Source organism: Lycorma delicatula, chromosome 1 (genome assembly GCF_047948215.1).
Source record: "Lycorma delicatula isolate Av1 chromosome 1, ASM4794821v1, whole genome shotgun sequence".
Taxonomy (NCBI): domain Eukaryota; kingdom Metazoa; phylum Arthropoda; class Insecta; order Hemiptera; family Fulgoridae; genus Lycorma; species Lycorma delicatula.
The window spans coordinates 92,106,163-92,120,672 of NC_134455.1; the positions used below are offsets into that span (position 1 = coordinate 92,106,163).

Here is a 14,510-nt window from a genome sequence, read left to right on the forward strand (position 1 = left end):
CTGTTCACTTAAAAATATTAATGAACAAGTTTGTTGTTAAATAAAGAATGTTTGCTCAGCAAATGTAAACGGAGTTTTGTACATCAAGATCCATAATGGTATGACAAGAAGACATACACCAACAATCTATAAAGAACCTCAAATACCTTTATCAGGCTCACGGTCTGCACAATTCAGTGGTTATAATAGAGGTAACCAAATGTCTGTATTTGTGTAATTGTAAATTCCATTAAATTAAATAAATTATTATATGAATTTTGTGCAAATCTGTCATTTATTCCATTGAGTGAATTATTCAGTTTTTATTATTTACTCTGAAGTAAATTCATTTGATTAATTTAACTGACTTTTGTCCTGTCAATAAAGCAAATTTTAATTTTTTTTCAATAGCACTGGACTGTATAAGTTATTTGTAAATCTGTGCCTATTGTGTGTCACCATACACTAGAAATAGTTAAATGAAAGAAAAAATTTATTGGCTGAGTTATCTCAAAAATCCAAACTGAACTAATTACTATACTACAAAAATAAAAATCCCTTAATCCAACTTTAGGTAATGAAGTAAATTTCATTTTGTGTGTATTTAAAATAAAATAAACATGCTAGATGGATGACAATTGAATGTAGGAGAGTTTTAAACGTTAGTGAAACTCTATAAACAGACTCTGAATTTAAGAACACACAGGAGGCTTCATAAATCCTACAGAGTTGGCAGTCAATATTTAAAGCAATTAAGCTGTTTACTGTGGCAGTAAACAGCAACAAGAACTACAGATTGTTACAAGGTGCAGACTTTTTAAGGTATAAATAACTATTACTAATTACATTTATTTTTTCATTTGTAGATGGCTTGATTAAAAGAAGAAGAATTTGGAGGTATCATGGTTTGGTCTGTAGATAGGATGACTTCAGAGGGTCTTGTGGAACAGGAAAATTCCCATTAATGAATGCAATGCAACAAGAATTAGATGATTACACAGTAAAATTGGAATATGATGGTCCTTATGAAAGTTCTAATCCTGTTGGTGGTTATACAATTAAAGATCTTTATCCAAAAATAAAATAATAAATTATACTGTATACATTCTGTATAATAACTAATGTTTAATTCACTAGTTTAATTTACTTAGTTTATGTAAGAGTTATCTTACTGTTTCAAGCTGTATGAAATTAGTTTAACTGTGGAGTAGAATAGAAATATTATTTGATAGACTTTTTTTTTATTTTATCTAAATAGCCTTTGCTTTTTCCAACCAGGTTTAATAATTATTAAAGAAACCAACCATATTCTTCTCAGTCTGTATGTTTAGACTTGTCACATTTTTAATAACCATCTTATTATTTGATATATAATAATATATTCTTATAATATATAGAGAATAACTCTATAATAATTCATTATATAGAGTTATTGTCAGTTTATAAATATCAACAGAATTTGTTTCCACTAAATTTCTACTCATACATCTGTAGTTAAATAAATTATTCTTTACTGAGGATGTCCATTAGCTGCCATAACTTAATACTTGTTAGTTTACCAGAGTGGCTTGCACAAAATTTAAATTCCAGTAAGGCTTGACATTTTTTATTTACTATAAAATTCAGTTATCACTAAGTGACTGTGAAGAAGATGAATAAATAATCTCATTGGTTATAAGTGACCGTACATGAAACCCAAATCATTCATGAAAATTAGTAATGTACAAACATCTCCAAGAATGAGCAGCCAACACCAGGCATACTAGGAAAAGAGAGAAATGTTTTTCCATTCAATTTTTCACTTTGTCAAAAATATTGTTATAAATCAAAGTGGGATTTTGATATGTAACAGACATTTTCATATGTAACAGAATTGTTGGGGAAATGTGAGGAAAATGATTAATATAAAAAATATAAGTGATATCTTTCATTGTCCATTAATTACAATAAATTTCCCTCATTTTATTAATTCACAGTAATTTTATCATGTAGTTCATTCTCTTGCTAACTTCTAGTTTGTTTGGTAGTTGTAATTGTAAAGCCCCATGCTTTATTTCTTATAGACTTATTTTTATTCTTAATATTTTATTACTTTTCCTTCATCTTCTGGAATACAATAAATCTTTTGTAATCCCAAATCATCTCTTTTACAAATTATTTTAAATTCTGTGTTATTTTAAATACTGTTACTCTAAAACACTATTGATTAAAAAAAATCAATATTATTAACAATTTCAGTTTTACCTAGTACTTGTTTCTCAATGCATTCTTTATCCCTTGGTTGTATTTTTGAGACTATACCAGTTAAATTTATCTAAAGTGTCCATATCCACAGCGCAGACCCAGTTAGCAATTAGATAAAACCTACTAGACACTCCAGGGGAGGAATGGATCCAGGATCAATGAAGAGACTGAATAATTAAAAATCCAGTCCATCTATCAGTAGTGGACCACATAATAAGAAAAACAGCCCCCATCAAAAGGAGTATTTCAAGCTTCCCTGTGGACACTGAGTTTCCACTTTCATTTCCTTGAGCAATTATGGTACCCATGATGGGAAGTGCCTATATTAATGATCAGCAACCTCAACTCAAATGTATGCCTCAATTAATCTCTATTCTTTATGTATTAGACAGCTACCTGAAAACAAATTTAACCTTTCTTTCTTAAGCAAAACAGGTCTTCCATTCCTAAAATTGTATGGCCTGCAGAATCTAACTGCCTTATATACCACTCACCCAGACCCCCACTGGATGTTTAAGTGGTAGTAATCCTCTACTTGAGTGAGTAGATAATATTCCTGATATTGATTTGTGATGATGCTAACTCAGATTTAAAGTAGAAGTTTTAATGGATTTGAACCCCCTGAATTATCGTTTTTACTTTTTTCATAAGGATAAAGAATACAGAACTCTCTCAGCAATTGTCAGACTGAAACTGAACAAATATAAGTGCTTAACTGTAATTGTGCCTGTATCCCTAACGTAATGTAATTTTTAAGTGAATAGTATTTTGAGATTTATAATAAGATGGATATTTTAAGACTTTACATATAAAACAATAGAAAAATAAAATATCAAACACATCAAAATGATGTGCCATAAATGTTTACAATTCTTCCATTTCTGTAAATTTGTATTATTTTATTTACTGAAATTTTTCTTGTTCCTTTATAGCATTATAGCTTCTTTGTTTTTTAATATCTACTATAAGTCCCTCTTCTCTTTATTTTCATTTTTTCCTCTTTAATACTTTACTGAATGATACTTACTAGAATGTTGCCCAACCAGATATATAATTTTCATTACTTTTGTTATACTATTTTTTTAAATTATCTATTATTGTTTTGTGTTAAGAACACTAAATATATTGTTCAAAAGATAATTCAAAAATTTTTCAAAAATAAAATTATAATTAAAATTATTAAACATGAATTATCATTAATCAGAAGAGATTGTTAATTATTATTCTCATCAAGAAAATGTTTAAACTTGAGAAATCTATAAAATACTGTAGGACTTTACCAGTATTTATTTAAAACAAATGAAAGTGAATTTTTTATTATTTGCGATAAAAAGGTATAATAAATTTTTAATTTAAGATAAAAATTACTTTCTATAGTAGCTAAAGAATATAAAGATATTCTTTACTAGCAGTAAAGATTACAGTTCTTTGAGCCATACTCAAATACTAATTATATTTAAGTGTGGTTATTTACTTGTTTCATTTAATTATAATTGTAGATATTATCTTAAAAGTAGGTGGATGCAACACAATCTTCTCCATAAATTTTCCAAATGTTGACATACCAAAATAACATGAGAGACATTCTACGAATAATTCTCACATACCTATATAAAATATAAAAATATCCATCCTTCCAAACCAAATATTGAGATTTTCAAGACCTGTCAACACCTTCATCAATAAATGCTGCAAGGCTTTCAGATAGTCGCTGTGAGATGGATGGAGCAATGCAATTCACAAATCTATCCAAGTATATCAATTTCCTTCTATGTTCTTATTCCCTGTTCTATAGTTGTTTAGTAACTATTATATTTTCTACCAGCCTGCTTCTTTCTCTTCATATACTTACAGAGAAAGCATATTTCAGATCAGCTGAGATATATCCTGACAAATACTTAATGCATCACCAAATGCTGAGTAACAGGAGCTATAAAATTAAATTAGAAATTAGCATTAGAATTTGGATATGAAACTTATAAACATAAAGAAGCCTATCAACCCTGATTGATACACTATACTATGTGGTACATAACTACAATTTACAAAAATATTTTTTATATATATAATTTATGCAACTTTGCATTGTTTTTTTTTTCAATAATCAACAACTTTTGGATCCATGGAAGCCGGGTATTATATAGCAAAAATGAGTTTAATTTATTATTTGACATGTTCTTTTAATGCAGTATCTAACTTTTTAAATATTCTTCAAATGTTTTCCTTCAGCTAGATCTAAAACTGGGGTTTGCTTATTTACTTTTAATTACTGAAACTATTTTTTTTTTTTTTTAAGTATTACCAACTGATCTGGTCAGCATCTACTGGATACCATGAGAATAGAGTTACATGCTCAGGAACAACCACATCAAAGCCAGGGTAGTAGCATTTCTGTCTTTCACATGTCTGTCATAAAGGCACATAAACCTGTAATTTATCTTTGATGATTAATAGTTTTTAAACATGGCGTTGCCCATGTTAAAAACAATTAACATAGTAGGTCTTTCATCCTTACTTAACATCATTTTATTTTCAAAAATGTTTGAGATCTCCCAGGAATTACAGAACTATTATGTTAAAAGGAATGCAATTACTGCAGTAATCAGGCATAAAGGTTTAGTTTGTATGTACAATTTTATAGGTTTTCTTAGTTGAAAAATCATTTTTGTAATTACGTTTCAAGAGTTGGACCTTATTCTAAATTTTAAAAAAAATTTTAGGTAAAACAATTATATTTCTGCTAAATCCAAAAGCATTTTATGATCTAAGAGTAACTATGTAATTTATGCATGTTAAGTATTGTTATTGTTATGGGCAACAATATGTGCCACAATTAACTCACAAAATGACATATCCATACTCAAAAATACCTAGTATTTCACGATGGGCTTACTAGGGAAAGCAAGAAGAGGAGTATTTTCCTGGACCTTCTTCACTGAAATGAATATACTGTTGCATTTGTCAACAAAAATACTGGTGATGTTCAGTACTACAAATTGAATTTTCACTCTGTTCACTGTACAGACTGGCCATTGTGTATAGTGAACATCATTGTTATCAGAGAAAGTTCTTCAAAAATCTTCAAAAAATCTTCAAAATGAATGGATAAGATAGTGTACACCAGGAAAAATATGATATAAGTTTCTTATTTTAACTCCTTTTTTAAGTACAAAACTAGTAAAATCTCTAAAAATTTGAATATTTATGTTCAGAAAACTAAGAGAATAATGAATATATTTTTTCCATAGCAAATGCAGTTTCATGAGAAGAGGGAAGATGGTCAAATATCATACCACCCAGATAAAGCAGATTGCACTATGTACTACATTTGTGAAGCCTCATGTGAAAGAAAACATCATATGCCATGCCCATTAAATCTTGTGTTCAACCCAAATGAAAATGTCTGTGACTGGCCAGAAAATGTAGAAGGCTATATGCATCATACTCAAGCACCACCAACTGCTAAGAGGAGATAAAATAATTATTATAATAGCATTAAATTTTCTTTTTTTTACAATGAGCCCATTTTCTATTCACTTTACACTGGAATAATTGTTTATTTGGTCTACCATTTTTTTTAATTTTATTTAGGATTAGCCATTATTTTATACTGTACATAATAGTTATTATCTTTAATTTAAAATTACTATTAATACTTAAGCTTTAATTATGCAGTTTTTTTTTTATCAAGTTGTGTGTTTTATATAAAGTGACACTATTTGATTCAAAAAGTTATGATTCCTTTACTGCATTTTTTACTGTAATTACTTTACTTATTTCATTTTATAACAAATAATTGTTTTTGTTTATAAAATAATTAGTTGATTTAAAAGTGTTGATTCCTTTACTGTAATTCTTTCCCATGTTTGTTTTTATTTCTTTTTCTGTGGCTATCCAAACCTAACTTAAAAATTATTCTTTAATGTTTTCCTTTTTTTCTGGATATCTGAGTCTGGGTTAATAATGACAATCTGCTGCTAATTACTTTGCTCATATTACCTTATATAAACATTTCTATTTTATTTACAAAGTTTTCCTGTAAATTGATTATTGATATTTTTAGTAGGAGATCATCTGCAAAGATTCATTGCCAACATACTTATATTCTTGCATAACTTTGCGACAATAAAAACATATTTTATATAAATTGATGGTAAATTACTGATCAATTTTGTTAATTTCTTTTACATACTACATTTTTATGATCATAAACTTTAAATGTGATGTATAAACTACTAGTTTATACGTCTATAATTTATTCTGATAAATTTGTATAATTATTTTTTATGTTGTATAATTTTAATAATTATGTTGTCATACAGATTTTTTTTTGTTGACCTAAAGTATTAATGTTCAATTTCAAATACAAAATACAAATTTCAAATATTTCAAATATACACACGTAATGGTGTTTTTATATTGACATGGTTTTAACTGGTTAAATTTACTTTGATATATTTTGATAATATTGAACAAGTATATTTGGATCATTTTTTCTTTAAGTTATTGTTATAAACGGACTGTAATGACATATACAGCGAATATGGTCTCTTATAATTTTCTTTTGTAATGTAAAAAATATAAAAGTAATTGTTATGTTTATTTTAACTGTGGATTGATATCATGGCAGTTGATCATTGATACCTGCAGGCACCGTGCAAGGTGCAGACACCTTGGGATAGTTGAATAGATTGATAAAACAGAACTAATTGATATGTATTAATATTTATTGTATTGTTACGAAATGAAATGCATTATGAAAAAAGCTGTTTGTCGTTCATGCAGATTGAGATGTATATTTTTAACTAAAATATATTGAAATGATTGTTTTTAGTTTTAATACATTAAAATATTTTTAATACATTAAAAACATTAATAAAATTTATCTGAAAATTTAAAAAATAAATTAAAAAATTGCCATTTGTACAAAAATAATAAAAAGGTTTCTATTAAATAAATATTATTGTATAAAATATTATTGTGAATGTAAAATATTACTATATCATAATTATTTAACATGGTAAGCAATTAATTTATGTAATACTCTATATGTATTACATAGCATTATGGAAATGTTAAAATAATATTTTGATACATGTTTTTTTTAAATAAAAATAAATAATGTAATTTTAGATGTAGGGTCAATCCTTGAAGACTGTGGTATCAGATTGTTTAGCCCAGTTACATAATTACTGAGTTTCTCAAGTTTATAAGGTTCAATAATTTTTTTTTTTTATTTCATTTTAATTTCAACAATAATTTTATATATATCTTATTAATATTTATTTTATCTTATTTTATTTTTTTTAGTTCAGGTGGTATATTAATGGAATGGAATGGAATGCAAAGTTGGCGGGAGTTTATAGATTCTCCCTACGGATCGCAGAACCTGGACAGAGTCCCTTGCTGCTGGATGATTCTAACGGGCGTGTTTTTAAAAGGTTTATTTTAGGTGACGGGTCTAATTTTTCAATTTTTGTCTTATTTAATATTTTGTGTTTTTAAGAACGGATTTAATTGCATTCCAATCCGTTCTTAAACCAGCGTTATCAAACCCATTTTATGGGCCGACCGCGGAAGGCTAGGCTTATGAAATCTGTTCTCCCGACGTAATTCCCCTTCAGACCGTCCACTGAAGTCCTTTCAGGACTTTCACTGAACGCTTCATAGGCTAGCAGGAATACGCCACAACGGGGCACTAACTGTATGGAGGGAGCAATGCGCCCCCTTCTCCGGAGGAGTCGCAATTGCTGATTTAAGTTAATTTAAATGTAAGTTTTAAAGGGAAAGGTTGAGTAAAACCTCTTCATCCACTTCTGTGATGGCTGCCTTTCGGGACGCATCTCTGCTGGGCTCTTTTTCGGACTCCTGTTCGTGATGTTGGGTCGAGTAGAGGGTCTTCCTTCTTCTTCAGATGACCTCTTCATTCTTCTTTGGCCTGCACTTTCCGAGAATTGGCAGTAACTGAGGTTACATACCATTAACCTTAGTATTCCCGTGGCCCCGAAGGGCTGAACGGGGGAAAGTGCAGGTTTCTTCTTTCTTCCATGCTGTCAGGCTGCTGGGCAGATGGCTGCTGGGCTGGTGGCTGCTGGGCTCGTTCCCTCATTCTTCTTTCTTGAAAGGAAAGGGAATAGGAAACTTACAAATTTAGTGATACCTATTCGCGATCGCGGTTTTGGGGCGGCGATCGCCTTTTCAGAAGAAGTAAATAGAATTTCTTTACAGGTTACCACCTGTATTAAGAATACACTAATTATTAAATTATGGTTATCTGTTACGTAAACATCACTTTGAAATAATTTTCTTCTTCAAAGTAATGGAATAGTTTATGTATACTTTAAAAGTACAAGTATATATTTCTTAAGTCAACAATTAACTGATAATGTAGAAAACAATTGTGCTGAACTGAATATTGTTAGTATTAATATAATAAAAAAATTTAACAAATTAACAAAGTTAGGGCTATAAATGCCTTCTGTTGTACTTTTACAGTCTTTATCTTAACCTGCTTAAAAATACTAAATATAAAATGATAATATACTGGGGTTAGGAAAAATGCTTCTTTGTATTCTCCGGGTAAATAACTTTAAGGATCACATAACTCTGGTTATATAAATCAAATCTAACAACACTTGAGTACTTTTGAAAGACGATATATCACTGAATATTTTTAGAAAGATAATGATTATATTAGTTTAAAAACATAATTGCATCTTGAAAAAAATGAAAATAAATTAAAAATTTGATACATTATGAAATTTTACTATAAAAAAGATTAGAATGCGACTCAGGTTCCTAAAGAAAGTATGATGCATGTGGCACAAAGCTGGTTCAAGTGTTTTCAGTCGGGAAATTTTGAAGTTAGTGATGCCTCTTGCTTTGGTCGGCCAGTGACTGAAAAAGTCATTGAAATCAAGGAAAGATCCAAGCAAGACTAGGACATTAGGAGTCATGATATTAGTAATGAACTGATTGAATTATATTACATGATTGAAAAATGATGTTCAAACAATTGATTCAAACTCTACTGTCAACAACTGTAAACATTACACCAAGCAATCAAGATAAAATGACTAGAATTGATCAATAGTTAAGGTGTTGTAATTGAATATCACAAAAATGCCAGTCTTCACACATTTTTGGTAATCTGTAAGAAATTGAGAGAGTTTTACTGGGAAGTTTTGATGCATCTATTGTATAGTCCAAACTTTGCACTGTGATAGTAACATTTTTTTTCAGTCTAGAGAACTCTCTTAACAGTATAGACTTCAAAAGTGGCCTGTAAAAAACACAGTTTTTCATCGAGAAAACACAAATTCTTCCATGACAGAATTATTATTTTACCATAAAAGTGGCAAAAGTTGATTGATCAAAACAGCACATAATTGTTTTAATAAACTTCATTTGAAATTTAAAAAAACTTGTTTTACTTTTATATTAAAATAGAAGACTTTTTTTTTATAACCTTATTTACTTGCGATACCATTTGTGTATGCTGAACCAGCATATACAATGTATATATGAGGTTATACATACATACATCAGGTTCCAAGTCAACCTTGGAACCTGATGTTATAAGCCTTCGCAGCTACACCAGTCTATCAAATCAAAAGCGAAATTTGTTCTATGTAAGTTGTGAAATTAATTAGTTTAGTTAGTACCAACCATCGCTGCTAGTACCACCACACCTGCGCGAATTAAATACGGTATGTTCCCACACTTTAGTTAGAATCATTGAATTAAATAAAAAAAATATTATATTTAAATTAAACTATAAATATTTTAAAATAAGTGTTGTGCATGAAAGGCGTGCATCATAAACAATGCAAATAGTGTTCTTAGCTTTTTTAAATGGAACCAAAATAGTTTATAATTAGCATTTCATGCTAAAACATTAAATATATTTCTCAAAAAGAATATTTTTAATATTATGTCTCTTACTAAATGCACAGAGGAACTGGTAGATTGAATGTAAGAAAAGAATGAGGATTTTGGGTAGAAAGGATCTTGGAGAAGGATTTGCTCTGTTCATTATTAGTACTCTGTTCATTATTAGAAGGAGATATGAAGTAAACAAACTGCAAGTGTGGTAGTGCGTGCATATACAGCACACTTTACATTTTCACGGAAAAGAGATATGTTAAATTGAAAATAATTAGCACAGAAACGAAACTAAGAAAGTTATTTTCCCATAACCTGAATATGTTATTTAAATTCATATTTTATACATGTGTATCTACTATTTTATATTGATAGACAAACTTATCAGAAACGAAAATGAATTATTTTATTATGAAAGATATACAATTAAAAAAAAATATTGGCATAACCCTAACATCCAAAAAAAATTTGAAACCTCACAGTGGTGAAAAGTCCCACCAAATTGCATGACGGGTTAGTGAGTAGCGGCTGGAAATCAAATAAAATGCGTTTCTTTTTTTTGTTGAATCTCTATTACAACGAAATCGAGAACACCGGAAAAAATTCGTTAATGAGGTTTTTAAAGACTATGGCATGCCCTCTGGGCGGGTTACTCTGGCGGGTGGCATCTCGGAATGGGACTATTAGGTGTCCATAATTGATTACCTCTAGTGTAAAAAAAAAAATGTTTTTTGAATGATGGAAATTAATCAAGGATAAGCGAAAAAATATCAGCAAATCTTCCCAATTAGATCTGGTTTAGATCGGTTCCTAGTGAAGATAATTACTTTTATTCGGATTTGAATACAAGATCGTGTGTACCGATGTTCTTTGGTGATAAAAATCTCAGAAAGATGGACCAAGACTATACATCATTTACATTTATATATATCATCGTTGTTCATCCTCTGAAGTAATACATTAGAGTGGTTCCAAAGGCTAAACAGAAAACGAAAAGCATAGACGTCGGGAGTTTGAATTTTTTTTCGGAGGGGGTTCAGAGAAAAAAAGGGAAAAATAATGATAAAGGATAATTTACGAAATATTATACAGTATAATTTAAATTTATTTATAAATATAGAAACATATATATATATAAATATAAAAAATTTATTAAATTTATTTATAAATATATAAATATAGAAACATACATATAAATATAAAAGAAATTTATTAATAAATATACAAACAAAAAATCTTGAAGCAATTCTTTTATTATATTTAAAAAAACTCTTCTCTTCAATAAACAATAATCAATGTTTCACTTATCAGTCTAGACCATCCAAAATTTCTCTAAAAACATTTTCACTCGTTTATCTCTATGCTCTGAAAACAATTTCACTTTCATTCCACTCCATGCTTATACTTTTGATAACGCAACAACTGTCCATGACCAAAAACTTCTCTTCTCAAAACAATACCAACCAGTTCAAAAGTTTGCCCTTGAGATTATTTAATTCTCATACAAAAAGATAATCGCACAGGAAACTGAAGTCTCCAATAAAAACCCTTTTGTACTCTCATTAATCAAAGTTGTTCTTGGAATACACACTGTTTCTCCTTGCTTATTTCCAATCAGAATTTTTCACTTTAAACCATTATTCTCCATTCCTCTTAAGTCTCCTTCCATTGCATAAACCATCTTTATGCCCAAATTTCTTAAACATGTGACAATCGAATTCTTCTTTAGCTGCAAAGCATAATTTAAAAAATACATTCATTAGTAACATATATTTCGCATTTATATCGATTAAAGAAATAAATATATATTGCAGGTATAAATAATAAATACAAGTAATAAATATAAAAGTATATACCTGACCACCACGGCACATGTAATAACGAATTGAGATTTTCGCTAGTGATCGGTATATTCCGGTGCCTGTAATCTGAACACATTATTACTTATTGTTGTACGGAATGACATCACTCGGACTACTGGTGTTTTATGTGCTAGACACACATACAAATGCCCTTTAGTAAGGTAGGTTTAGCATTGTTAATACTATAAAAGTAGCCATTTTTTTCAAAATAAAAGTAATATCCAAAATGTTTCTCCTTAACAGACTATAGGAGTGGTAAAATTGAAAGAACATAAATTGAAGTGAGGATATTCTTCTTTCAGGGATGACTTCCTGTAAGCTGGTCTAGATAAAAAACATTAAAACACCTTTAAACCAAGGGTAACTCCACCAATGAAAGTTACACCCGTGTCCATTCCCCTTATCGGATTGTACTGAACATAAAGGGAATTGATTTAATGAATCAGTTGAGTTCCCAAACAAATAATGAACAGCTGCTTAAGCTGAATAAGAATCTCTCGCAAAAATGTACTGGCACGAAAAGTTCTCACAATATACTTTTATAAAAATATTGCAGATTTTACACGTAAACATGCAAATTGCAAAATTTACAGAGCAGCTAAACCACAATATTCACTCACAGCCCATTTACACACCACACCACACCGAAAGATAGTGCACAATATTCCCGCAGTAGACAGACTAATCGATAAATTTCAAATTGTACATGTGTGCACTCTTTCTATATGTGACTATTGCAGTGACTCATCATTTATACTATACCCATAACGAGAAAGGAACTACTAAGCGATACATGAAGAGGTGTTGCACATATTAAGGCATCATGAAATAGTCGCTTTAATGTTGGAGGGACAGGTAGAAGGAAAAAATTGTGTAGGGCGGCCACGTTTGGAATATGTAAAACAAATTGTTAGGGATGTAGGATGTAGGGGGTATACCGAAATGAAATGACTAGCACTAGATAGGGAATCTTGGAGAGCTGCATCAAACCAGTCAAATGACTGAAGACAAAAAAAAGTGATACTAGTCGCATCGTGACCTAATTACGGCGAGTCCTTCAACGACCCACCAACTCTAGGATATAGTTCTACGAGCATGTTAGTGTGCGAGAATTGTAGCCACATACATCAGAGAAATGAACCATTAATAAACCAAATAACGAATGATATGAAACGTCAATTTGACCTAGAAATACATTCATTCAAATCTGCGTAAATCACATCGAGCTTCCACCGTGACGACGGTAACATGTAATACATTCGACCGTCCCCAAGTGTCACAAAATGCAATTTACTATCCTACAAGGATCAATCTTATAAAAGCATAGAGTAAGGTATGAAATGTTACCTACGTAAGATGGAACAGAATATGGCAATGGTAAAACTAAAAGAGCATATAAATAGAAATAATAATACATATAAATCAGCAAAAGTGAACTTAGGCGGAACAAAGAAAACTGGTAGAAAACCTTTGATATCAGAAGACATATAGCAGCTGTTGGATGAACGTAGAAAATATAAGAATGCTAGTGATGAAGAAAGTAAAAGGAACTATCGACAATTAAGAAATACTATAAACAGGAAGTGCGGACTAGCGAAAGACGAGTGGATTAAAGAAAACTGTTCAGAAGGGGGAAGAGATTATCACAGGTCAAATAGACGGAGCATAGAGGAAAGTTAAGGAAAGTTTTATGGTACATAAATTAAAATCTAATAATGTGTTAAAGATGGTACGCCGATTTATAATATGAAAGGAAAGATCGGTAGGTGGATGGAATATATTGAACAGTTATGCGGAGGAAATGAATCAGAAAATGGTGTTATAGGGGAAGAAAAGGAAGTTGAAGAGATTGAAAGGGTTGAAACAATACTGAGATCTGATTTAAGAGAGCATTAAAAGATTTGAGTGGCAGAAAGGCTGCTGAAATAGACAGAATATCTGTAGAATTATTGCGCAGTGCAGGTAAGGAAGCGATATATAGATTATAAAACCTGGTGTGTAATATTTACGAAAAAGGGGAAGTTCCGTCAGACTTCAGAAACAATGTTATAGTCATGATACCAAAGAAAGCAGGAGTAGATAAATGAAGAATACAGAGCAATTAGCTTAACTAGTCATGCACCAAAAATCTTAATTAGAATTCTGTACAGAAGAATTGAGAGGAGAATGGAAGAAGTGTTAGGAATAGACCAATATGGTTTCAGGAAAAGTATAGGGATAAGGGAAGCAATATTTAGCGCTCAGATTAACACTAGAAAGAAGATTAACGGAAAACAAACCAACATATTTGGCATTTATAGGCCTAGAAAAGGCATTCGATAACGTAGTCTGGAATAAAATGTTCAGCGTTTTTAAAAAATTTATTGTTCAAGTACAGAGATAGAAGAACAATTGTTAATATTTACAGGAACCAAACAGCAACAGTAATAATTGAAGCTGATGCTTACAGATACAAATATTAATTTTATTTTTAATTTCAAAAAAATACGTAGAGCATAAACTGTTGTAATTAATATATACGTATCTGTTTTTCATTTTTTA

At 30.0% G+C, this 14,510-nt stretch overlaps 1 protein-coding gene across 1 annotated transcript; it reads left to right on the top strand.

Moving 5' to 3' along the window:
• The first annotated feature begins 850 nt into the window (after positions 1-850).
• On the top strand, positions 851-5,833 carry LOC142318143 (chondroitin proteoglycan-2-like). The gene is made up of 2 exons (XM_075354683.1): positions 851-1,025; positions 5,472-5,833. The coding sequence occupies exons 1-2, from the start codon at positions 993-995 to the stop codon at positions 5,697-5,699; spliced, it is 261 nt and encodes an 86-aa protein (XP_075210798.1). The 5' UTR covers positions 851-992; the 3' UTR covers positions 5,700-5,833.
• Positions 5,834-14,510: the final 8,677 nt, after the last annotated feature.

Bases quoted from the DNA above. Each gene is read 5' to 3' on its own strand.
- LOC142318143 (XM_075354683.1), top strand. From the start codon at position 993: ATGATGGTCCTTATGAAAGTTCTAATCCTGTTG. The intron at 1,026-5,471 runs GTGGTTATACAA...TTTTTTCCATAG, and splicing joins TGAAAGTTCTAATCCTGTTG to CAAATGCAGTTTCATGAGAA.